At 41.3% G+C, this 26,924-nt stretch overlaps 2 protein-coding genes across 5 annotated transcripts; one reads left to right on the top strand and one right to left on the bottom strand.

The window, feature by feature from the left end:
- Positions 1–4: 4 nt before the first annotated feature.
- On the bottom strand, positions 5–10,563 carry asb3 (ankyrin repeat and SOCS box containing 3). Of its 4 annotated transcripts, none has more exons than XM_034107759.2 (10): positions 10,489–10,563; positions 9,042–9,249; positions 8,236–8,403; positions 7,495–7,607; positions 7,151–7,283; positions 5,703–5,880; positions 4,905–5,123; positions 1,973–2,266; positions 1,271–1,404; positions 5–1,173 (listed from the first exon to the last, which is right to left on the bottom strand). In XM_034107759.2, exons 1-10 carry the CDS (start codon positions 10,513–10,515, stop codon positions 938–940), a joined length of 1,710 nt encoding a protein of 569 aa, XP_033963650.1. In that variant the 5' UTR covers positions 10,516–10,563; the 3' UTR covers positions 5–937. The 4 variants fall into 4 exon arrangements, with proteins under 4 accessions (XP_033963650.1, XP_033963651.1, XP_033963652.1 ...); XM_034107760.2 differs by having other exon boundaries at positions 9,042–9,246; XM_034107761.1 differs by having other exon boundaries at positions 10,451–10,518.
- Positions 10,564–10,589: 26 nt separating this feature from the next.
- On the top strand, positions 10,590–25,818 carry c19h10orf88 (chromosome 19 C10orf88 homolog). The gene is made up of 9 exons (XM_034107763.2): positions 10,590–10,760; positions 11,371–11,557; positions 12,331–12,528; positions 13,177–13,246; positions 13,407–13,598; positions 14,238–14,357; positions 14,544–14,658; positions 18,731–18,935; positions 24,817–25,818. Exons 2-9 carry the CDS (start codon positions 11,409–11,411, stop codon positions 25,022–25,024), a joined length of 1,257 nt encoding a protein of 418 aa, XP_033963654.1. The 5' UTR covers positions 10,590–10,760; positions 11,371–11,408; the 3' UTR covers positions 25,025–25,818.
- Positions 25,819–26,924: the final 1,106 nt, after the last annotated feature.

Here is a 26,924-nt window from a genome sequence, read left to right as displayed (position 1 = left end):
TTTATTTTCATATCAAAAACAGAACAATAGCAAAAATACTTAATACACTTTGTGGTTTTATACCATAAACCACAAATGCTACTGGCCCGCATAAACATATGGAAGCAAATGTATACAAGCATCTTCATATACTGATTTCGAATCTGAATATAATGAGTTAGATTAGTCATTATTTTGAGGCACTCATTCATTATTTTAAAACACTAAGTCATTATCTTTTGATGTACTAGATCATGGATAGCCAACTTGCTCTACCCTTGGGTCACTTGTCCAAAATAACAACAGGCCAGGAGCCAAAAAAGTACCCTTGAACTTTGAATATAATAAAGAGGCTCACGTAGTCACTCTGGTGCTTTGTTAATGCAAACCTATGCCTTATGTACATTAAGATTACAAGTATTAATTCCTATTGTGAATAGATTGATTTTATTTGTTCATTTGAAAATGATTGCGGCCGACTGAACCCTTACTGGCCCAAATGTGGTCCGCTGGCCATATGTTAAGTATCCCTGTACTACTGTAAGTCATTCTCAAGAGATAATAAGTAATTATTTTGACAAAGTGTTACATTATAATGAACAGAATACATTCAGAATATACATATACATTCATGAAATTGGCAGAAACAAGTGCCGGTCTTTTGAAAACTCATTGCCTCACTGTGTAGACAAACACATAACTTCTTTTTTATAGTGTTTGACCTTTAACCTCTCCCAAGATGCATGGTGAATTTGTCATGAGATATGTATACAATGATGCACAAAAAGACTGAAATATATCAATTTGATTCAGCCATAAAGCAAAGGTCAGTATATATCATTTGAATTTTACATTACATCATATGTTCGCCACGATGAGCTGTAACAAGCTTAAATGAAACATAAAAAAGATGGTTTCAGCAACCTTGAATCATTATAAAGGGGGAGTCAGGATGGGGTTACAGAACATGCCGGTGTTGGTGTGTCCTCTCATATTCATGTATGCGTTCTGAAAGTGGAGATGATTGTGGCGAGTGTGTGTACAAAGGTTCCGAAATGTCTCTGAATTGGAGGAAGCCACTAAGCAGGGAGGGCACAGGGAGCCGCTCCACGACATCCGTTCCCATCAGTGAATCTGACCCCAGCACCACCCTGACCTGCAGCCGACACATGTGGGAGAGGCAGGGGACGGAGTCTGGAAGGAAGGGAGGAGGAAAGGAAAAAGGGACATTGTGATAACCTGAAGTTGACTACAGTTTAGTCAAAGCAAATCTGAAGTGTCTTTGTTCTACCAAAATGAGGACATGGTTCCCAGGTCTTCTCTGCTCGTCTTCGATCCAGAATATGTTTCAAAGCGGGAGATAGAGTCGACCAGTTCACAAAGTCTAGCAGGTAGTTCAGCACCTCACCGTCTGCCTGCTCCAACCTAGAAAGCAAAACAAAAGAAATTGATCAACCATCTGATACTTTACTATGGAATGAAAAAGTAAAAAGTAGACCTGCACAATTTATGATTTCATTCTTCTACTAAAAAAACAACAAAATGCTTCTTTAATGAATACAATTAAAGGACATTATTTCCAAAAATAATACCCTATTTATTAATTGTGTTAGCTGCAATGTTGCCTTTCATAGTGTTTATTTGTGTTCAGATATTTGTATACTTCACAGTCAACTTGAATATATTTTACTTTTTAGTTCCATTTTTTTCCTTTATTTAGATGTTTATATTTTATGTTTGTTTATTTTCTACTCTTTTTATTTTTCAAAAGATGTAAAATGCTTTGTTTGAACATGTTGCTGTAACGAAAACATCTCCTAATTTGGGATCAATAAAGTATATCTTATCTTATTTATTGATAACACAAAAGACCCCAAAAGTGCAGATTTGCTTTGATACTCCCGTGTAACGGACAAATAAGAAATCCTTGTGCGGACATTGCAATGACTATAAAATCATATATTGCAGAGCCCTTGTGAGAGAAGAGTCTTACATGTGGGGCTGAAGCAGCAAGGAAGGTTCCAGTCCTGCCTTCAGTAGCAGAGGAAGCCAGCAGGCGGCAAAGTGTACTTGGTTTAGAGCCACACAGAGCAGGTCCCTCACTTCCGGCAGCTTTAACACAGTTTTCCCAGGATGATGCGGTGCAGAGCACTTCCTGGTCGCAGCATCCTGCCGAGGGATCCATCTGTGCTTCAGTATCAGTTGCAGCAGGTCTGTTTTGTCCGTGGCCAAGGCATACATCCAGTCCTCCTCACTCCATCTTGCTCCTGCAGCTATCAGCAATTCACTAAAAGAGATTCTAATCAAAACCAGGTGGGGAGTAACAAAGTACATTTAATCAAGTACTGTACTTAAAGAGCCTGTGACACGGTTTCCCCCATCATCCAAACCCATCAATTTGAGTACATATTGTCCCCTTGAAAACCGTTACTGAACTGATTTTGGATATTTGTACTTTGATAACCATTAATCCTTCAATGTTGACAATTTTATGGATCTTCTCGCGGATTCTTCAAGTCCCGCCAAATGATGGGTGACGTCATTGCGGGCACAGCGCTCCAGCTGCACCGTCCAGGATCCCAGCGTCTGCATGTAAACCTTTATATATATACAGTCAGATGTAAACGCACGACGGCGCACACAGCAGCAAGCTCAGACAGCGATGACAGGTTCATGTTGAACGTGTCTGAGAGCTCATATGAGGCTGAGGGATCGGTTTATGTTGTATCTGTTAGAAGTTTAGGAATGAGGTGCGTCAATATGGGCGATCATATGGTCATGTAGCCAGTGGTGGAATGGGACTAAAAATCATCCCGGGACTCTCGACCGGCCCACTTCGGTACCGAGCTGTCAACGGGGGGAGTGGGGGATGTAAAATACAAATATAATGTATAATGTCTGTGTCTTTGACATTAGCGCTGCTAGCCACCTGTGCCCTGTACTACGAAGCCAGTTCAACAGACCCTGGATATGTTTGAGTAACAAACAAACTAACAACAACAAACTAACAACAACAAACTAACAAACGAGATCTCGCTAAGCGGTCCTACGACGCTGGTTATCAACTCGGTAAATCAAGCCAGGGTTTCTCTCTCCAGCTGAGAGCGCGTTCACGTCCAGACACGAGTGGATCTGACTTTAATTACATTTGACTCGAGTGTTTCGTCAACATAATGTGTTAAATAATACTTCTGCATCCAGTCTGTGACACTGTGAGTGTTGCACGGCCAGATGAGGCTGGAGAAGCTGACTCAGATAAGGAGATATATGATATATTATGATATTATATGATCGATGATCTGATTGATGATGTGATATGAATGATAAGTGCGACACGTCGGCGTCTTCTCTGCATGGCAGTTTAAACTGTATTTCCTTTATCCTGTAATATGTTTGAGAGATTTAAACTCCGCACACTGAGTGGATCTCTTTTCTATAGACGCCGGAGGCGGGCAGCGTCAGGTAAAAGAAGTTATTTAGCCTTCTCAAACCTGAGCCTCACGCGCCGCCTATGGGGGATGTGCTAGTGACTTATCCGACCGGCCCACTTCGGTACCGGCCCATCGGGATTCGTCCCGATGGCCAGTCCACCACTGCACCCAGCCCACGTAAACTGTCAACGGGGGGAGCCTCGCTGCGGGGAAACGGTGGACCTAGTGTCCCGATCGGAGTGGGAATAATAATAATAATAATCCGTGCATTTTATCCATTAATTTCCCCAACATTGTGGTAAAAAACCACACGTTTAATCCACGTTGGTGTACTACAACTACAAAAAGCATCGGTTTGTTTTCTCATCAGGAAATGCAGACCGGCTCAAACAAACGATTTTTAATCATCATCCTCACTCATCATTTCATGTATCATATGTTCGCCGAATTGACATGAAAGCACTAATAAATGTAGTTTCATCCACTTGAGTTTATAACCACAAAAATAATCGATTTGTTTTTATATCACATCCGACGGGAGGAAATTCAGCAGCTCTCACTCCCGATTTTTAATCCTAATGTAATCATCATCTTCACCACGATCATTTATGTTTATGTCGCCGAATTGACATGAAAGCACTGACACATATGAATATACTGTAGTCAACTTCATTAAAACGTTATTAACGTGCCTAATCTCAGTAATTCACCATTTCTACGCATGACAACACACTTTGTCCGTGTTTGGCTCTCGAAGCGTTCCCGCATTGACGTCACTTCCGGCTTTCCCCAAAACTTCAAAATGAGTCGAAGGAATTTCCCCGCGATGTTCGAAATTATTGATATTTAACGAAACGGTATCGCTTTTTCTTTTTTAAACTGACGGTTCGAGATTACTAGTAGCCCAATATTTCATTGCACAACAGTTGTTGGGATGGTGTCACAGGCTCTTTAAGTACAATTTTGAGATACTTATACTTTACTTGAGTATTTCAATTTAAATGTGACTTTGTACTTCTACTCCACTACAATTCAGAGGTTAATCGTGTACTTACATGTATTGTGTACCTTTAGTTACTTTACAGATTTAGATTTATAATGTGAAATATAATCAAGTGTTAAATCAGACTTTAGTTCCACCTGGAGTAAATCCACCAGCTACCCTGCAGTCTACAAAGCCATTCAGACTAGCTGCACCTTCACCAGCTCTGAGAACACTTTCATGATCAATCATTATAAAACACATCATATATTATTCTGAAATGGGTATCTGCAGTCATTTTTGGTACTTGAAGTATATTTTGATTGTATTACTTCTGTACTTTTACTTGAGTGATATTTTGAATGCAGGACTTGTAACAGAGTATTCCTACACTCTGGTACTTGTACTTGTACTCAAGTACAAGATCTGGGTACTTCTCCCACCTCTGCAAATGATGTATTTTATTTTGTTACTGGAGTGCGTGAGGAAGTCAGATGTGCTTTTTAACAAACCTCTTTGGCTCGTTGGATGTGCGACACAAGGTCATGCAGAGCGGGGAACGGATGTCCAGGATGTCAGTGCAGTCCTGGGCATCTGGGCTGTAACCTTCCCTCAGGAGCATCTCCACACTGTCGCTCTGATCGTACTGCAGGGCCACATACAGTGGACTCACCATGCCTTCCCCTTGGTCACACACACGATCTGTGGCAGCTATCAGCCTCTTGAGGACACTGGATGGACAACATTGGAGAGGGTTAAGGAAAAACAGTATGGGTACATTTGCATTCAGCAACACGGAAGAAGGGTAACATGTGTTTTTAAATGATAGTTTAGTGCTGAGAAGTGATTTGTTAAACACTCAATACATATTATAATAATAATATATATAGGGGTCTTTCCATCAAAAACAAAAACAGAGTATTGGTGGCGTTGTAAAATGGTATTGGGTCCTAGGAGTTTCCAGAACACTGAATAAAACAAGTTCACGTTATCTCAGTGTTAGCTACAGCCAACATTTATTCAGTTTGTTTCTCTGATAACTTTTGATAATTGATTCAACCTCCTCCAGAATTATAATCTCCTGACCTGTGACTGTTTATCATGTTGATGATAGCTTGGAGTACAAAGTGATCAATAATCTGGCTTCTCAACCATTCAAAAGTCCATATTATAAAGCGCCAACAGGGAATTTCTCTCTTAATGCAATCTTTTTTAGCCATCACGACTAGATATAGCTTCTGTATACAAAGTCACACTCTAAGAAGGTGAGGAGCCAATGGCCAACCATATGTCTAGTTAGGCGTCAGTACCCGATGTGTCCAAACTCAACAGCGGCATGAATAGGAAGCTGGGGCCATTCACGACTGCAGGATATGTTGGGATCGGCCCCGTGGTCCAACAGGAGATCCACACACCCCTGGTGGCCCTCCTGAGAGGCGATCAGCAGCGGCGTGGCCAGATCAGCTGCCTGGGTGTTCACATTGGCACCTAAAGTGAGAACCAAATCAAAACACAATTGATTATGAATATTACTTACTGGGTTAGAGTAGTTAGTAGTTAGTTAGTTAGAGTAGCTGGGACTCCAGAAGAGATCATGTTGGCATGTACAGTATGTTTGCTGTTGTACCAAATGTATTGTTGACATGTATTGTTAGAGCCAGTATTTTGTTTTTATAAGAAAGGCCACCTAATTGTGACGTCTGTAGTCAACACACTATAAAAGACTACAATTCCCAGGGTGCCTGCGCTAAAGTGACAGTGATGGCAACCTGCTAGAAAGACGCCGTGGAGGAACCGTTTTTAACCGTCCAATTACCCTTTAAGTTATTAAGTTATATAAGCGTTATCAAGAAAGAAAGAATACTTAAGTTGTTTGTTATTTTATTTGAGTTGTGCCTATTTGTTTTGAATGTTGTAAAGGCCTCTTTTCTTTGTTGCATGTGTAAAAGTGTGTTGTTTTATTTTGAGCAACACATCGCATAACATCATCCAAACCATCAGAGGCCAAGCAACTCTCAACTGGAAGTAATATAAAGGAAAGGAAACGAGTGAAACATTTCTGTTTAAGGCGTCGAGTGGCTTGATAGATAAACAAGGAAGGAAGCCACGACATGTATGTTAAGTGTTTTTTTTAGTTGTTGTAATACTACTACTACTGTTGGCAATACTACGTTTAAGATGTGGTCATGCCAATAAAGCGCCTGTATTGTAATGTATTGTAAAGAGGTGGATTGTTGGAATTGGTCAGGTCTCTGACAATAGACTACGGGTGGCTGCGGCTCTGGAGGTGGAGTGACGGAGATAGAGCTGTCATCCAGTGGAAGGTTACCACGGTTACCATGCTGTCAACAAGTCAAAGTGTCCTTGGACAAAATAATGAAACCTTGAATTGCTCGCCATTGCATAGTGCGAGTGGGTGAATGGGTGAAGCTGACGATAAAAGTGCTTCATAAATTCATTTATTGTATTCTTTTAAAAACAATCATTTGAATTTCTCGATTGTCAATATTGTCCTCTGTGACAGTGAATTGAAAAAAACATGACATGTTGAGAAGTCGTCTTGGGCTTTGGGCGCCGATAGACATTTTTATCATAATCAAAAGTTAATAGGCCAATCAACGAATAAATACATTTTTAAAAAGGCAACCAAATTGGCAAAAAGCAGAAGTTACAGCCCTTTCTCTGACTTAAAATAAATTACAACAACTAAAGGTATACTTGGAGCTACGGAAAAAAAGTACAGAAAACAGCTATTTACCAGCATTTACAAGAATTTCCAGACATTCCTGCTGTCCATACTGTGCCGCCACAAAGAGCGGGGAGATCTTGTGGTCATCTGGGGCCTCCAGGTTGCTCCTATTGGCCAGAACGCGCACAATATCACTGTGACCCTTAGGAGAAGAGAAACACGTTTCTATGAAAGGATTGGCCTCAGAGAGTTGTGTGTGTGTGTGTGTGTGTGTGTGTGTGTGTGTGTGTGTGTGTGTGTGTGTGTGTGTGTGTGTGTGTGTGTGTGTGTGTGTGTGTGTGTGTGTGTGTGTGTGTGTGTGTGTGTGTGTGTGTGTGTGTGTGTGTGTGTGTGTGTGTGACTTCCAGTATTACCTTATAAACAGCCTGATGCAGGCAGGTCCAGCAGGACGAGGTGTGTGTTCTGTTGACCTCTGCACCTCTGCTGACCAGCAGCTCTACAACCGCCGTGTGCCCGCTGTCTACAGCTGGTGGAAAACAGATCGTTAAGTTTGCAGATAGAATTGATTTATTTGTTTATTCCACACGTGGCAGTTATTTTAAAACAAAACATGTACACTTTAAAAAACATGTACACTTATACTAGTTGTTTTTCTTTCTATAGCGCATGGTGGAAAGGAGCAGGGAGAGGAAAACATATTTGTACCTGCCCTTCTTAAAAAAAAGTAAAATAAAAGCAATATTCTTTCAGTCACAGTTGCTTACAAATACTGAAACATAAAACCAGAACACAATCAAAAGTCAACTTCATACTGTCTAATTACGTTTTCTTTACACATTTTCTTAAACATACAAAATGTTCTTCTTCTTCTTTACGCCAACTACAGAGACACACATCTGCTTTAAAGTAGTGAAAACTGATGCTTAAAATGTAATTTAATCAGATCAAATGTAACACGAAAAGGAAATGTATATAAGATTCTTGTTGTAGCAGCAACAGAATGAGAATACAAAATCAAATCAAATAAGAATAAACATGTAGTAATAGTATGAATAGAGGTAACAAAAATGATTTGATGAGTTGAAATCTGAACAGGTTCATGTACATAAATACAGATATGTATAAAGGTTTAAATGTGCTCAGTGTCCAAGTACCTGCATACAAAGGACAGGACAGGTTGTTTGTTAGCTGGTTGATGTCGGAGTGCGCCTTCAGGAGGAGTCGGACCGCTGCCAGGTGTCCACGCTGTGCTGCCAGGTAGCAAGCAGACTGCCCCTCATGGGTCAAAGAGTTCACGTAGTCACTGGCACCACCAGACGAGCCTGCGACTCACAGAGGGAAGGAAAACATTACAATTACATTACTGTATGTGTTGCTAAAATTCAAGTTGAGCTATTAAGTTCATTTATTAAACTTATTGCACTACATTTATATTAATGAACATTTGTTGTGAACCTGTTCCTATTTCTTGCTGTCTTTTTATTCAAATATTATTTATATCTTTAGTATTGTAACTGGTACCATGGAAAAACAATGTCCCTCCTCTATATCATGCGCTGTACTGTATACAGATGGGTGACATTTAAGTATTCATCCACATTATCTCAGGTGTGGGCATTCTTTTTCATTTATCATTTTAAATTGTATAGCTTTGGGTCCAATTTTCATGCCAAATTGATTTGTCCATTGACTAATTATTTCATTAGAAGAACACATATTAAGTTTGAGTCATTAATCAATTAAAATAAATTCTCTGCTGGTCCCATATGTGTAAACCGCTGCCTAGAAAGCTGGTTCGAATCCAAAGCAGGCCGAACATTCAGGCAATGTCCACCCCTCTGTCTCCCCCATTCAACTATATGATCTCAGGTAAAGTCCTTTCTGGCCCCAAACACACTCTCTGCTTCCAGTTCTAACATGTGATAACTATAACCCTGAATTGAACAATAGCCCTTCTTACCGCCCCCAGCAGACAGAATGTCCTGCACACACTCCTTGCTGCCAGCAGCTGCCGCCTCGTGTAGAGCATTCCAGCCGCGGTTGTCTCTGCAGTCCACACTGAAACCTCTCTTTATCAGCCTCCTGACCTGCTTCCTACACCCTGAGCGAGCTGCAGCAGCAACTCTGGACACTGTGTCTCCATAGCCCTCTGTGAAGTCCATCCCCTGCTTCACAAAGAGATAGGTATTTTAATCATGCCATAGTTTGTCTACAATTATTTTTGTTGCAGCATTTATTGGAGAAAAGAAAATTGAACAGTATGTTTTTAACAGTTGATTACCCTTAACTTTAAGTATAATTCAAGTGAAAAACCAAAAAAAAAAAAATCGTTTTATTTCGATTATGTTGTTTTCATAATCGTTGTTTTCATAATCGTTGCAGGCCAAAATCGTAGTTGCGATTAAAATACGATTAATTGAGCAGCCCTAAAGTACAGTAGTTAAGTACAAATGTAAGGTACTTGTACTTTACTTCAGTCTTTCCATCTTTTGCAACTCTTTACTTACACTCCACTAGTTCTCAGGGGTAAGATTTGTACTTGTTAATGCATAACATTTGTCTATCATCTTTAGTGAATTTCCTGATACCAGTTATAGAAGTGGGACTTCTATCCAGTGGGAAAAAATGCAGCAAGTTGATTTTAAATGTTTGCGATAAAATGAAGCATGACATTTTCTTGAGAAATGGTAATACTTTTAAGCTAAGTAAGCCTTTGGGTCAGCTTATAAAACAGATCATCACAAAGCTCAAAGCTGAGGTTTTTCTGAGCTCATTAAAAGTTGACTTTTTATAGATTTGTGGAACAAATATGGCGATCTTATCAAATATGATGCATTGCTGTAGATTCAAATATACAATAGTATTTAAAGGAGTTAAAATAAGCACAACCCGGTCCCTAAATATCCACAGCAGTAATGTATCCAATACATCATATACAAGTGAAGAACACTGCCAGGGAACATGTTACTGCACAATGACTGCTTTAACATTAAGTACTTTAAGTAAATGTTGCTGATCAAACTTACATATTTCTACTTAAATGATTTGTAGTTGGTTAGAATTAGTCTGGTACTTTTTATTCAGTAATCTGAATACTTCTGATACCACAAAATGACATGTTTACCAGTTAGCTTAGGGTTCTATAACCAATAGAGGATACATTATAATGAGCTTTAAAACACCAAAACACAACTTTAGCCTCCAAGCTAGTATCGCTGACCATAACAACTGTGTTTAAATTAGCTTAAGCTTTAACACATAACAATTATAAACTGATAACAATAAAGCCTGCTGGTCCCCATTCACTGCATGTACATACAAAAAACACAAGCTTAAACACAACTCTAAATACAATTTTAAAGAACTCACAAACTCATTTGTTGTACTGAAAAAACGTCATTATTTACCAAAATAGTATCCGGGATGCTTGACATCACACGAGTCGCTGTTTAATGACGTCACGTCAAAACATCCAGTCGCTTTCTGCCTGTAGTTCGATCCATCGATGCCTTGGATTCTATGTTAGCTAGAAATCAGAAATTGGCTGCTTTATCAATACTTTTGCCCTACCCACGGCAACCGTAGTTATTTGTAATACTTCTTAAGAAATGTGGAGGCTAGAATTCAGGAAAACAAGCGAAACAACGGTTTCAGCTGGAGCTTAAAGTCAGCAATAAAGGTAAGGTAGCTTGGTATAGGCAAGCTATACTGTTTATTATCAGTTACTGTGGTGTAGCAAATACTTGATTTACACCTCAATATCATGTATGAATCATAGACTGTATGGTCATTTATTATAAAAAAAGATGCTAGACAGAGTATAGCTTTATCCTTTACATACATATCAGGGGAGAGCAACATACATAGGACAACTGTACTTATGATACTGTTATACTGTTAGGGATTTAAGGAAAACAAAGATTAAAGCTTTAAAACGAATGCTTTAACATTACTCAATTTAGCTTACTTATTTTTGATACTGTTCTAAAGAAAAATGTGTGTCTTTTATAATATGTTTTCATATGTGTGATTGCACATGAATAGGGTTTTGTTTAGTTTTTCAGTGTAAGTGTCATGTGCTAAACATGTTATAGTCTAAGAAGAGAGAGCCTGTCCTTCTGATTTTCAGAATCAGTAAGTTCCACAGTTTAGTGGCATACAAAAAACATATATATAATACAAATATAAGGAGAATTTAAGAGGACGGACCTCCTAGGACTCCTAACAAGCTACTTTCCCCCCCAACTCATCCCCTAACCTGTCTCTTAACTTCCTACTTTGTGTCCCAGCCTATCTCCTAAAAGGTCCCTGAGGCCTCGGCAGTATCATGGTGGACATTTCTGTGAAGAGCGGAGCCGCCTGGGTCTGTCATGCTCAGGGACATCACTTGGCTGATATCCTGCTTCCTGTTCACCTGAGTAACAACGACGATCAGGAAGAGGAGCTCAGCCAGTCAGAGGGTGACAAGACAAACTGGTAAGAAGCTTCTACAGTCTATGAATTTAATTATATGTGGAAATGTGTGTGTAACATGGAAAAACAAATCTCTCTACTGTTTTTTCTGATAAAAGGGGTAATAAGTGCATACTTACCAGCACCTCCTATCATGCAAAATGCACTTTTGTACGTCTTTTATGCATGAATATGTGTCCCCGGTGTGTCAGGGAACTCACAAAGTGTCAGAACACAAAACCCTCTCTCTTTTCCTCCGTACCCAAATCTCTAAAAACGGGGGAACAACGGAGCTGATCCAGATTTGCTGTCGATATGACGTAATATTGGAAATGTGGTCTGGCTTTATACCCACGGCCCTATCAGAAACGTTGCTATCAGAAACAATGCGCAACGTGTTTTGGACGTAATATGGTCTTTGTTTGAATTAGCAAGCATCGCTAACACTTAGAGCTAACATTTACTGAAGAGAGTATGTGTAAAAAAGCAGGAAATAATAAAAGGAACTCACCTCGTGGGAAACCCGCAAGAGTTACTGTTTCAGAAACAATCCTTGATGTGGTTTTGAACATGATATGGCGTTTAATCACGGCAGCATTTAGCTGAGTATCTCAGTAAAGCTAAGGACCCAGAATCAGCACTTCTCTAACAGGACTGAAATAGAGGGGTATGAGGCATGGCTAGAATGGGTGATCTGTTTGGTATTTTGAGCAAAACACATCATAGACACGAGACCCATAATATATGCCTAGAAATAGCATAATAGGAGAACTTTAACAAGTATCCTCCTCTCCCAGGGGGCCCCCAGTGTTGTTGGAGCAGACAGAGGAAGGGTCTCCTTGTGTCCTGATGCTCAACGGCAGCCCCTGCTCCCCCACTGCCATCAGCCGCATACTGTTCATCAGCGAGGCTCGAACCATGGAGGTATACGACCAGACGGGAGAATACTGCGGTACAGTACGCGGGGAGCGGGAGGACAGCATCCAGCCAGACAGGTACACACACTGTTCATCACGTGGGCTGTGGGTTTGAACCTTATACAAAATAATCCACTTCACCCAGACCCCCAGATCCCGGAAGTCCACTGCATGCATTTTCTAATTGAGTTGTTTTAGGGATATGTCCATCCTTCAGCCTCCACCACATTGGACAGATCGTATGCACTCATCAGAGAGGAAGTTCAGAACATGGCACAGCACAAGATGTCAAGGTGGAGCGCAAAGTAGACAAAGCCTGTTGAAATAGCAAAGGTGAATCTGGGCTTTCACTTGCTGGCCAGCAACATAAGCCTTGGTTAGCTGGGGCGGAGGGCTCGACTCTGAATGTTGTGTTTACAAACTGCAGCCAACAATCCTACTCACTGTGCCTTTAGGCTGGAGCTGATCAGACAGCTTTTGGGAAAATATATATTTTTTTAAATGACTAAATGCATATGAACCCATACATAACAGCATTTATATGAACCAAGATCCCAGGGAAGCTGTCGGGGAACATCTATGTACTTTTAATCAGTGACCTGTATTTTCACATCATCTCCTCTCTCTATTTGATACTTTCGATGGACTGATTTAGGTGCTAATAAAGTCTGAGTTAAATGAATGTCTGATAGGATTTTAAAGACTTGCTCCGTCTTTTGCCCACAGTCCAGACAGAGGGCCTTTCTACAAGAAACAGCTGATCCTCGAGCGTCCGTCCTCGTCCTGTGAAGTGAAGGTGAGCCATGGTTTGAGAGACGTGTTATGCCTTTTAGAGACTCTTGCTTAGTAGAAACTGTTAGGACATCTTTAAGGTGCCTCTGGAAACTTGTTTTCATGCACATAGATTTAAATAAATGTAATCATCTGGTTGTGTCCTCCTCTGCTTTGTGTCCCAGCTGCTCTCCCTGGGCGGTAGAAGCAGTGTTCTGGTGTGTCGGGTCATCGTGGCCCTTCAGACCCTGGAGCCCTGCGCGTCCCGGGGCCCCGGCATCGACATGCAGCAGGTGCAGTGTCTGGTGGAGGAGATGGGAACGAGCCTCTCTCCAGGGGCACAGAACCTCATGGAGATGGTGCACTTCCAGCAGAAGGTGAGTGGAAAGGAGCAGTGGGTTACCTAATGCCTCCAGCGACCTCTTCAGGCAAGGAGGGGGAACTACAACAACACTGAGCTAAAGGCAAGGTCTGTGCTGACCTTACAAATCAATCGAAGATTTAAGCTTTATCTGTAACATTGATATACACACTCTGGAGAGTACTATGCACGCATGTTTTGAATTCATTCATTGTGTTTAAACAGGGTATTTCTGCACAGTTGCAGATACAGATTAGGCTGTACTGCTATTATGAGTATTTCACTTTGTTATAATGATATACCAGTGGTGTCTGTATTGGATGGTTTCATACATGTGTGATGCAAACATGTCTATAACTCCAAAACATTGTGAAGCCGTAAAGCAAATTGTTCAGGCGTGCTGGAATCTTGCAGATATCTTTAGGAGCGCTGGGGGGGCTGAGTATGTAGTTACAGTTTGATTTAATAAAAATAACTAAAGGATTTTGCTTTTTTATAAAGAGTGACAAAGTCATGAAAAATGACAAGACATTTAAAGCTTCCTTTGAAAAACCTACAATCGGTAAATAAAAGACTAGCTTGGACTGATGCTTGTTTTGTGTGTACCATACTGTAATGATGAAGTCAATCACCGGGTTTGTGTTCCTCTCTCTAGAACCAGACCAGCTCTCTGGGCGGCTTCCTGCCTCTCCTGATGGGCGGTGGCCTTTTCTCTGCCCTGTCTCAGAGAGCCAACATCCCCCCAATAAACCAGCCCCACCCTGAAGACTCCAGGGTATCAGTATTATCTGGGCAGCTGTTTGCCCTCAACCCACTCTTTATTATTTGTATTATAGCTCAACACCAACATATCGCTCCATAATATACATGTGTTATGTCCTGTTAACACAAATCCTTTTGTTTAGCATGACCACTCACTTCTCTCAGATGGTTTCAGAGAGTCTTGTTTCTGTGTCACCAGCCTCCAGGCGGCTCCATCAGGCCTGCAGGCGAAGCTCCATCGGCTCAGAACGGAGCCATGGCAGACGGATCCTCCACCCTCTCCCCAGACCTGCAGGCCATCACCCAGACTATGAGTAAGGGGACATTGTTTCTTTCAGGTCTAACTAATTAGTGGTGTGTGTGTTTTCTGACATGAAATGCAATTCTTAGTCTCAAGAACCTGGTGGCTTCTGGTTTGAGTTACAAACGGTCTTGCTTGAATCAAAAAGACTAATAATGAACAGAATTTGAATGAAAATGCTGTCCAAACACAGCACAGGCCTGAAAAGAGTTTTGAGGCAGACACAATCTGCGTCTGCCTCAATAGACTGACATTATACACTTTACTGCACGGTTAAGGTCTGGACAGGAACACACTTTTACAAAGGCACTGAAAAACACTCAAATAAAATTAACAAATATTTTGTTTATAAAAAATGTTATGCATCACAAACAGGTCACATCTGTTATACAAACAAATCCAACTCTTCTTAATATATAGACATTTGTATTCATTGGGATAAACCCTTTGAGATGCACCATCTCGTTTTCAAGGGGGTCCCGACAACAGCAACAACTTACAGACACACATAAAGAAAAAGACAAAATGCAAAACATGACACACAAGACAAACCACGTACAGTCTGTTAAGTGAAATTCAAGCAATGCATACAATCATTACAATTTGAGACAGTCGAGCAAATCAGTTTCATCAATAACAGTTTCATCAATAACAAGTGCAGACCAGTTGAAAGTGAGATGGTAATGCTTGTTTAAATAAACCCAATGATGCAAGAGATCTAAAAGCAGCAGGTCAAGTGTTCCAGTCTGTTGGGGCTTTGAACATGAACGCTCTTCTGCCAATCCATTTCTTTGCAGAGGGGACAGAGAAATACATCTGAACAGAATGTCTAACTTATAGGGTAGTTATGATTATTAAGGTCCTCCTTTCATATATGAAATATAATAAAGCAACAATGCGTGATTTTGTTCTTTCTTAAATGATTATTCCTGTGTGTTAGATATGGTTCTGTACCATGTTCATTTCATTTCATTTCAAACCTTTATGTATGCAGGTGAATCCCATTGAGATCATTGATCTCTTTTTCAAGGGTGACCTGCTGCAAGTAGGTTCCACATGAATACATATCAGTGTTTCCCCTAGGATGGAGTCATAGCAGCGGTGCTAAGGCACGTGGGCCGAGCATAATGTGAGCGTGGAGCGTGTGGAATTTTTGTAATGCGCCCCGCCAATTTGTTTCTATGTGTCTGCCAGCACAAGAAAGGCTCTTGAGGCCTAGTACCAGGGCCGGTTCAAGCCAATTTGCTGCCCTAGGCGACATTTTATATATAAAGAATAAATGAAAAATCTCTACAAAAGATACACAACAAAAACAGAAACTTATTGACATAGGTAATAGACGTCAAAATGGCTTCAAATGTATTCAGTATTGTATGAACATGTTTTAATTGGGGGGTTGGATGTCACATCTTCTAGGGGGGTCCGGGGTTATGCCGCCCGGAAGGATTTTTTGAACATTTTAAAGTCAAATGCTTCAATCTAGTGCACTTTGAAAGTTTGAGCACACAATTACTAGAGACCTGATCTAGGGGGTACAACTCTAAAACACCCATATGAAAAAGATCATTTTAATAATCAAATAAGTATATGAACATAACCAATAACCTACCATAGCCAATAACAAATAAATGTAACTTATTTTATTGTTGTTGTTCTTTCATATCTTATTTTACCTAGTTAACATTTATTTATTCATGCATATTTTTTTAGCTCTCCAACTTTAAACTATTTTTGGTTTACTGCCCTATAGTATGCATTGGAATGATTTCAAACCTGTTTTTATTTATCCTAATAATTATAAAGGAGTGCCTTGGAAATATGTGCTTACATAAATTGTGGTTAAAACGTTTGAGACCCACTGAGATAACTTAGACTAAAATTAACTATCTAAACACTCAGAGTCCTTTACCTCACTGAGCCTCTCAGTCTGACAGGAGAGCTCTCCTCCACCCTGGTTGTCGAAACATCTACTTCTTATATCCATTAGCGCAGCTAGCACCAGATTCTAATAACAACAGCGCCGGTACCGGTGCGCCCTCTCTCTCTCTCTCTCTCTCTCCCTCGCTCCCACGCTCGCACTTTGGCTGTGAGCTGGGGGCGCCTGATAAGCCATTATCCCCCACTTTCATCACTTACAGCGCCCATCAGGGCAAATGAAAAGTGTAACCGGGGTGAAAAGGGTGTTACGTTTACTTGATTATGAATGTTGAAAATTAGGATGAGCGCCAACGGTAAAAAAAAAAAATTCCCCTCCCAGAGCTACCAGCGCAGCGCCCCCCAGATCTGGCGCCCTATGTCGCCTATGCCAAAAATCGGCCCTGCCAAGTACATGTGGCAACGTCTCACGATTTAGCAAAAATACACCTTTATTGAACATACAGTTAAATCCAAATAACAAACAATCAAAAATGAAAAAGGGTCGCCACTTATTATTATTTTAATATAAAAAAAATAATAATACATTTATTTATTTTTGGGTACCTGGCTGGTGCCCCCTAGCAGCGGCGTGCATATTTCAGCAGCGGCGCTGCGCCGCCACTATTTGTATATAGGGGAAACACTGCATATAAACATAACAGAATGTTAGCAAGCTCTTCAACTTTTTTCAATTCAGTCATGTGAAGATAATCACTCATCTATTAACCTCAATTAACTTGTTTATTTGTGCTAATATTCTATTTTGCGGATTCTATATCCTGACCTATACAGTGGGCAAAAAAGTATTTAGTCAGCCACCAATTGTGCAAGTTCTCCCACTTAAAAAGACGAGAGAGGCCTGTAATTTTCATCCTAGGTACACTTCAACTATGAGAGACAGAATGGGGGGAAAGAATCCAGGAAATCACATTGTAGGATTTTTAATGAATTAATTGGTAAATTCCTTGGTAAAATAAGTATTTGGTCACCGACAAACAAACAAGATGTCTGGCTCTCACAGACCTGTAACTTCTCTCCTCTGTCCTCCACTTGTTAACTGTATTAACGGCACCTGTTTGAACTCGTTATCAGTATAAAAGACACCTGTCCACAACCTCAAACAGTCACACTCCAAACTCCACTATGGCCAAGACCAAAGAGCTGTCAAAGGACACCAGAAACTAAATTGAAGACCTGCACCAGGCTGGGAAGACTGCATCTGCAATAGGTAAGCAGCTTGGTGTGAAGAAATCAACTGTAGGAGCGATTATTAGAAAATGGAAGACATACAAGACCACTGATAATCTCCCTCGATCTGGGGCTCCACGCAAGATCTCACCCCGTGGGGTCAAAATGATCACAAGAACGGTGAGCAAAGATCTCAGACCCACACGGGGGGACCGAGTCAATGACCTGCAGAGAGCTGGGACCAAAGTAACAAAGGCTACCATCAGTAACACACCACGCTGCCAGGGACTCAAGTCCTGCAGTGCCAGACGTGTCCCCCTGCTTAAGCCAGTACATGTCCAGGCCCGTCTGAAGTCTGCTAGAGAGCATTTAGATGATCCAGAAGAGGATTGGGAGAATGTCATATGGTCAGATGAAACCAAAATAGACGTGTTTGGAGGAGAAAGAATGCTGAGTTGCATCCAAAGAACACCATACCTACTGTGAAACATGGGGGTGGAACCATCATGCTTTGGGGCTGTTTTTCTGCAAAGGGACCAGGCCGACTGATCCGTGTAAAGGAAAGAGTGAATGGGGCCATGTATCGTGAGATTTTGAGTGACAACCTCCTTCCATCAGCAAGGGCATTGAAGAGGAAACGTGGCTGGGTATATAACAAAGTATTGAGATGAACTTTTGTTATTGACCAAATACTTATTTTCAACCATAATTTGCAAATATATTCTTTCAAAATCAGACAATGTGATTTTCTGGATTTTTTTCGTCTCATTCTGTCTCTCATAGTTGAGCTGTACCTAGGATGAAAGTGACAGGCCTCTCATCTTTTTAAGTGGGAGAACTTGCACAATTGGTGGCTGACTAAATACTTGTTTGCCCCACTGTACAAAGTCAAACAAGGGATGGATTTGAAAATATATTGGGGAACACATTTTTCCTTAGCGTGAATTTCTTAATTCTTACCCGTGTTCTTCCATTTGTAGTGAGCAGCGGGGGCCGGGGCCCGGTGAGCCACAGCCAGCTGGCGGAGATAATGTCTCACTTGATGAAAGGGCAGGAGCGCGGTGAGGGCCCCGGCCCAGAGCTTCGGCCATTGCTCCAGGGTCTGTGTGGTCAGGTGACCAAGCTGAGGCTGGAGGACGCTGCAGCGCTGGCAGAGAAGGAGGAGATGCTGAGAAATAGCTCATGGTGAGTTCAGTGGGTTTGTCCTGTCAGACCATTACAAGAATATTCTGGTCTAAATAGTCAATGAAGTCACTGTTCATGCTTTAATATGAGCATATCATCTGAACGCATACATACTGGCAGCACCAAATGAGAATGCCTATGGTTTCTAAAGGCACCAAGTGTCGCATCTCGCAGGTGTCTGAGAAAATGTGATTGATGCAACAAACTCTTCTGATGAACACCAAGATTATAGGCCTTGTGCTTTTCCTAAAAATATAACTACTTTAATAATAATAACAATCATATATTTCATTTATATAGCACACTTTAAAAACAATGTCATCTCAAGGTGCTTCACAATGCTATGAGGAGAAAATATGATAAAATACAAAGTTATCTAAGGAGCATGTTGAGTCAAATATGGTAGTATAAAAAAGGTTAAGAGCATAAAAGGTTAAAACAAATAAAAAAGAAAGGACAGTCAGTACAATGTGGCGCGGAACAGGTGGGTTTTGAGGCTTTTCTTACAAACAGAGGTCCGTATGTTCTCTGGAAGCTGATTCACAGACGTGGACCCAGGCACTTTAGACTTTCATGTGACTGCATATCGGTGACTAGAAAGAAGAAACAGTTTGAATTTTTGATCAGTGTGTACATTTTTGAAGCCATCTTGTTCACATTGTTGAGGAAGAGAGGGCGAGTTGTTGTCAGTGCCGAGAGGAGGCTGACACAGAGACAATAGAGGTCATTCATCAGCAGCGTGTGTCTGAGCAGAGCAGCACGTGGGTTCAGAACGTCAGCGGACTGACCCCACATCGAGAAGAGGACCGCAGCTCGGAGGTACGTTTCAATAAACATCAGTGTAGTTACCGCAGGCAAAAATTATTTGGTAGTTTAAACTAGAAACGATTATTGTTCTAATATGATAACAGTTAGCTCTTATGAAATGTTAAATGACTGTTTCTGATATTGTTTTTCCTTTTACCTCCTATATGTTAGCTTCTTGTCAGGCTTGTGATTACCAAAATGCCTTTTGTGAATTGTTTCCTTCAGTTGTTGTAACGATAATAACAACAAATGAAACAGGTTTCAATTGTATTGTAGAACATGTGATTGATGTTGCTTCGAAGAACCCAAAACCATTGATGTAGGTACTGTGACGGCTCCCAATGGTTGTTGGACTACACTTTTGTTTTTACTCTGCTTTAAAGGGGCCCTATCATGCTCATGTTCATGTTCCTACATGTATGTGGAGCCTCTACTGTGACATGTCTCCATACACCCTCTGTCTGAAACCAGAGCCCAGTCTGCTCTGATTGGCTGACTGGCTGGCTAGCTCTGTTTTGATTGGTCAGGTTTTAGCCTATCACGGATAATGTGTTGGAGCACAGGCCAATAGGAGCATGAATGTAACTAGTGATGTCGTTATGTAACAGAAGTAAAAAAGAGTCCAATGGAGGCGTTTCAGGCAGGGGGGGGGGGGGGTTGTTTGGGAGGGAAACTCCCTCTTGAGACGACTTTAGGATGTTTATCTTTGCAGACCATTTACATGCACAAAAACCTATATAACAGAACCCAAAAAAGCAGAGGTGGGGGACTCGAGTCACATGACTTGAGTCACATGACTTGACTCGAGTCAGATTCGAGTCGCATATTTTTGGACTTGAGACTTGCTTGACTAACCTTTGATAAAAGACTTGACTTGACTTTGACTTGGTATTCATGACTTGAGACTTGACTTGACTTGAGACAGATGACTCGAAAGGACTTTACTTTTTAAAATTAAATATTTGCATTTGTTTGTACGGAGCCCCTAAAGGGCAATGAAAAAAAAAAGATACTGTATCTCGTTGAAAGTTACCGGAGCGCCAAGTAGGAAGTGGAGCACACGGGAGACAGCCGTTTCATTGCAGACTGTAATGTTCATGTTGGAAAATGGCAGTGCATACATTATTTTAGATATATTTCGAACTCGGACTCTCAGTCACTTCATGAAATCGCTACAGCACCAGGAGGCAGCGGGACGTGTAACTCCGCCTCTGAGAAGTGCAGCATCGGCGCGCAAAGAGCTGTGCCTTTTACGCAACGCCTTCACTGCGTTTACTTTCATCATCATGCTGCTTCCCTGATGGCTTCCACAGGATTGTAGCTGACATCCTCGTGGATTCATCTTCTTATTACAGACACATGCATTTCCTAACATTCGGTCTATATGCTGTCAAATGTATTATCTCTTCGATTTACACACGGCATCTATCGCACGTCTGTCCGTCCTGGGAGAGGGATCCGTCCTCTTTGCTCTCCCTGAGGTTTCTCAAATTTTTTCCCCTTAAACTGTGGGTTTTCTCTGGAAGTTTTTCGTTGTACAATGTGAGGGTCTAAGGACAGAGGGTCTAAGGATAGAGGGTCTAAGGATAGAGGGTGTCGTTTTTCTCATACTGATATTCTGAACAATCTGTGCTGTTGTATTTGCTGTAAAGTGTCTCTACTGTAGGCTATTTTTATTTTATGTACAGCACTTTGGCTCGACCAAAAATCGTTTATAAATGTGCTATATAAATAAAACTTGATTTGATCAGAACAGCTAAAGAGAGACCGCAGGCTGCTACGTTTAACCACACACAACACACAAACACACACCTCTACACTAACTGCCCGATTAATCCCCCTATTACTCGTTTTATGAAGGAGATGTCCGGTCATACACACAGTGGCGGTTCTACAGGGTGGCACGGGGTGGCAGCTGCCACCTCAGAAAAATGCCTTGCCACCCCAGCTTTGTTTTGAAAAAAAAAAAGTTGTGGCTCATCGGACATTTATGAGAGAAAATCTCTAATGTCCGAGTGCATGCAGCACAAGACGTGAGCCTTGTAACCCCTCCCCCGGCCCTGGAACGAGCGTGGAAATATGATTGGCGGCGATTTCATTTAAACGGGGGACAGCGCACAACGAGAAGCATTTCGGATCCAAGTAGACGGAAGGAATGAGGTATTTGCGGTCAGTGGCGGCGCCAGGGTATGGCTGGGGTAGGCTACAGCCATACCAAGAAATGGCTTAGCCCCACCATGAAAAATGATGTTAAAGTAAGCTAAATAAAGTCCGCCAACTCGCGGAGTAAATTGCACAGACAGCAGTTAGTAAGATTGATTTCAGCAGCCACTCGTCTGGAAATACCGAAGACTAGAAACGGTTTTGAAAACTTTTGTCACGTAGTGATCGTCTTCTCCATAGAACATCTTTGATAATGTCTTCTGGCCAATCAGAATCAAGATAACGGCGTGGTGTTGTTGCAGGAAGTCCCGACGGAGAATACTTTTGCTGTAGTACATCTCTATATACATCGATACAACATTACGTGTTGATCGGAATCAACACGTAATGAAATAAGACCCCACGGTTTGATGATTGATAGGTGTGGGCTGTCTTTCATTTTGACACAGAACAATGGGGGCTATCCACCCTTATCCACAATGTAAAGTAATTCACAGTCTCTTCCTCTGCTCTCTGTGAGGAGCAGCAGGTTCAGCTTTGAGAACAAAGTAACAAAAAACTAAATACCATTCATTTTTTTTAAATATGTCGTGGAGTAATAGATTTATTTATTTTTCTTCTCAAGAGAGTACCAGTATGTGTATTTTATGTTAGTATTTCAAAAAATCTCCTCGGGGAGAATCCCCCCAGACCCCCCTGCAGGGGTTGGGTTTTCAGCATGTCAACTCTTTCACCTGTGGAGAAATTGCAGGATTGGCTCCAGGTTGCCCTTTTTATTTACTACAAGACAAATGTGCCTTTTTATTTCATACAGTTCAATTTGGATTGAGACAGGGAAATAATCTAAACCTCACGCGTGGCGTTTCACTGTCAAGGGGGGCGTGTATGTAATTACATTGCAAATACTGACTTGAGCCCCACCACTGCATGGGTTAGCCCTACCATAGATTACCCAACACAAATACTCTGGAGCCGCCACCGTTTGCGGTCTACAATGACAGAGAAGAGCCTGTCAAGTTTGACTGTACTCAGCATTGAATCAAAACGCACCATAGCTTTAAATCTTAATACGTTTGTGAGGCGTTTTGCTGATCAACATGGTAATCGCCACATTCAGCTGTAATAGGCATGCCGACTTGATGCTCTGCTCACGGATCAGTCGATGAGAATAATAAACTGTTAAGATGATGACCTTACGTGTGTATAATATTTTTCTTTGTGGGGGTCTGCCCCCAAAAAACAGTTTTAAGTCCTGAGAAAGTCAAATAAGACGGTGTGTAAAACTACACTGCCCAGCCAAAAGAAAGTAACCATTTAGATTTAACTAGGCCAGTAGGTAAGGACTTTCCACTGGATAATAACTGCAGCGATGTATATGTTTTAGCTGAATACACGTGTTTAACCCTAATTGATGCAGTTAGTCACTTCTTTAATGTTTGTTCTTTCTGATGTAAAGTCAAGGTTGTAACTGTTTGCAGTAAAGTTGTGGGGCGCTGAACTGTTCTTTTGATTCTTTTGATATATGATAGTAATTACTTGTCTTTCAAATTTGAAGGAGGGTGAGCAAGCATCTTGAGGAACATTCATCATTATCTCCTCCAAAAATTATGGTTTATTTAATAATAACACTGAATATGTGAATCATAACAGTGATTCTGATAGGAATAATATGATTGTTAATATTATCATATTCATACAGACAAACATCGATGAGACAGTTAATTAATGTACTTATTGCAGCAGTCTGCATAGATTTGGTACCCCTGGTATTGTTCAGTTAAAATTCATTAAACGATGTCTGCCACCTTATATTTATATGTAAGGCTTTACTGATGTGCCACAATAATGTCACCTAATGTTATTGAGTTAAAATATTAATATTGTGGCTTTCCAAGTTAACATTGATTGATATGACTGCGATTAAATCAGCATATACTTCTGCCAGGGGATGCCACCCCTGAAATTCTCCTGCCACCCTCTTGCCACGCCATGAATATTTTTTCTAGATCCACCCCTGCATACACATGATGTGTTTGTGCTCAGCTCTGCGCTGTGCGCGGTGTGTTTGTGTGTGTCCGACAACGGCATTTGTTTTCAAATTACCATAAACAGTAATTTACACACATCTGGCCAACTCCATATATATGTGGGTGTTCCCAAATGAAAGACATTCGTTTAATCTTAATGTTGCACTGTCTGTGCACACACACACACACACACACACACACACACACACACACACACACACACACACACACACACACACACACACACACACACACACACACACACACACACACACACACACACACACACACACACACACACACACACATATCATGCACCCTGGTACATACACTATTCCGTTGTATTGGCTTTGATGCAATATTTCTTTGTGCACAGACACAGTTAGGAAAACAATGAGACAGTGTCATATGGGAGGACCTTAGGCAGACCATGGAGAAATGCTGTGACTCTGCTGAAGGGGAGCCAGGGCAGGAGGCTTAACATGTTGATGTAAAATATTTGTGTTGTACTCCTGTTATCACTTTAGAGCCCTTTTAGAACTTATAGGGTTATCATTTCAGCGCCCCACTCTCTATTGCTGTTTATGTTGAAAATAAAACTAAACTTTTCATAACCACAATATTTTAACTGATTTAAATGCGGAAACTGGGCTTATTCATCAGCATTTCGTATGACTTGACTTGTGACTTGCTTGACCTGAGCAATGACTTGACTTGACTTTCTTGACTCTCACCACAGTGACTTGGGACTTGCTTGAGACTTGAAGGTTAAGACTTGAGACTTGCTCATGACTTGCAAATGTAGGACTTACTCCCACCTCTGCCAAAAAGCATAAAAGGGCCTCTTTAACCTCGTGTTCCCTCTCTGTCCCTCCACTCTGAAGGGAGTTGGACTCAGCCATGGAGCACCGTCTGGAGGACATGGAGAGGAGGCTGACGGAGCATGTGGACCGGCGCCTGGACGCTCTGGAGCAGAAGCTGGAGAAGGCCCTGCTGCTGGCCCTCGGCCAGGGAGCCATGGGCAGCTCAGAGGGGGGGGACACGTCCACAGGACCGACGGAGCAGACCGCCCCGACACCGGCCTCGCAATGACCTCGCAATGACCCCAGACTTCTAAAAGACTAATAAGACTTCTAACCTGGAAGCATTTCTGTCAGAGGGCAGGCAGTGTGGGACGCGGACACTAACAGACACAACAGTTTGTTTTTTTAAAAAGGGCTGAAATGAGAAATCAAATAACACAATAATCTGCTCAAATTTAAGATGGTGTGTCCAGCTGTCAAACATGCAGCCTCAGTAACGGTTTGTTTATCTTTAATCTCTGGGAAACTAAAAACAGAATGTGACACTAGTGGAAAGCTAAGGTGAATGACCTGGATGTCGAACCGTCGAAAGAGAAACAAAAATCTGTAACTGCAGAAATCATGTCCTGCTGCTGCAATACACTATGGGAAAGATTGCAGGACATCACCAAAAGAAGGCCATCAAAAAAATCAAAACCGCAGAACATTTATTTATTCAAAGATATGCATGTATTCACTCCGATTTGTCCTCCCAGGTTTCGTGATCTACACGATCATCGACTATAACACCGTTATCCTCTTCACAACAGTCCTGTAACAGCCCTGATCCACTGGCTCAGGCCTTAAATGTCAGGTTTAGTACTGTTTGGTTTGACACTTGCTAAAAATCTCAGAAAGAATATATACTCCTGTGAAAGGAGTGTGTGGAACTGATATAACATGTTTTAATATGACACTGCAATGTCTGAGATAATGTCTAACATGTTGATACCAATGTAAACTAAAAGTACTGTTTGAGCTGTGATGTTAAAGGTTTTAATTACTGTGCTGACATAAGTAGCAATACAAATATATTTATACAGATTCATTAATTATTTACTGGGTTCATTGATATCACTGTCAATCAGTGGCGGTTCTAGACCAATTTGACTGGGGGGGGGGGCTATGCTGGGGAGGGGGCACTTTTAATGCAGGACAAAGACAGTGTTCAATAATTCAACACTTATGTAGTATGAGGTTATAGTGCACAAAAAACAAAGCACCTCGGCTCTGAGTAACAATTTCGGTCAATGACTTAGTTATATCCATCAGGATGGATGGACTTAGTTACAATTTTTGTTTAGTTACTTATTTTGAGTGACTTTGGCCCACGTTACAGCACAGTGTTTGCTGTAACACTATCACAAATACATCTTCGGTTCTTCTTTTGGAGGGTGGTCACAGAGGGTTTTACAGGGGCATAGAGAGATCAAATACACTGACCAAAAATATAAATGCAACACTTTGGTTTTTGCTCCCATTTTTCATGAGATGAACTCAAAGATCTAAAACATTTTCTATATACACAAAATAACCATTTATCTCAAATATTGTTCACAAATCTGAAAAAATCTGTGACAGTGAGCACTTCTCCTTTGCCGGGATAATCCATCCCACCTCACAGGTGTGGCATATCAAGATGCTGATTAGACAGCATGTTTATTGCACAGGTGTGCCTTACCCCCTAATCCCACCAGGAGCGTCTGCGCTGCGGCGTTTTTAGCGATCGCGGCCACTATAGTCAATGGGTGCTATTCCACCAGACCCGCTGCGCCGCGTCTCGAAGCGTCCCAGAAGCTCCTCGCCGCAAGGAATTTCTAAAATATAGGATGAATCTTATTTTTGGCGCAGCGTGGCGCGGCGCAGGCAGTGATGAAAATCACCTTGTTGTCTGCTTTGCTGGTTGAGGGGGTGCACCCAAAACCGGCTCCTTCTCCTCCCCCCCACCACCGTCTTTCAAGTAGGAGAATACATGCCAGCGTTCTCCTCCGGTTTACAGGCACTGTAAATTATATATATATATATATATAGAATAATTATGATGATGAATGCATATTTTTTTACCACTAAAATACAGCAACACATCTTTGATTCATGTCGTTTATAACTGGAATATTACAATTATTATTAACTGTGTCTGTAGTCTACAA

This window comes from Pseudochaenichthys georgianus, chromosome 19, assembly GCF_902827115.2.
Source record: "Pseudochaenichthys georgianus chromosome 19, fPseGeo1.2, whole genome shotgun sequence".
Taxonomy (NCBI): Eukaryota; Metazoa; Chordata; class Actinopteri; order Perciformes; family Channichthyidae; genus Pseudochaenichthys; species Pseudochaenichthys georgianus.
This window is presented reverse-complemented; position numbering and strand designations above follow the sequence as displayed.

Coding starts and splice junctions, on each gene's coding strand:
- asb3 (XM_034107759.2), bottom strand. CDS start 10,515: ATGTCAAGCATCCCGGATACTATTTTG. Junction 7,284..7,494: donor TGCATCAGGCTGTTTATAAG/GTAATACTGGAA, acceptor TCTTCTCCTAAG/GGTCACAGTGATATTGTGCG. Junction 2,267..4,904: donor ACATCCAACGAGCCAAAGAG/GTTTGTTAAAAA, acceptor AATCTCTTTTAG/TGAATTGCTGATAGCTGCAG.
- c19h10orf88 (XM_034107763.2), top strand. CDS start 11,409: ATGGTGGACATTTCTGTGAAGAGCGGAGCCGCCTGGGTCTGTCATGCT. Junction 14,358..14,543: donor CCCACCCTGAAGACTCCAGG/GTATCAGTATTA, acceptor CTGTGTCACCAG/CCTCCAGGCGGCTCCATCAG. Junction 14,659..18,730: donor GGCCATCACCCAGACTATGA/GTAAGGGGACAT, acceptor TTCCATTTGTAG/TGAGCAGCGGGGGCCGGGGC.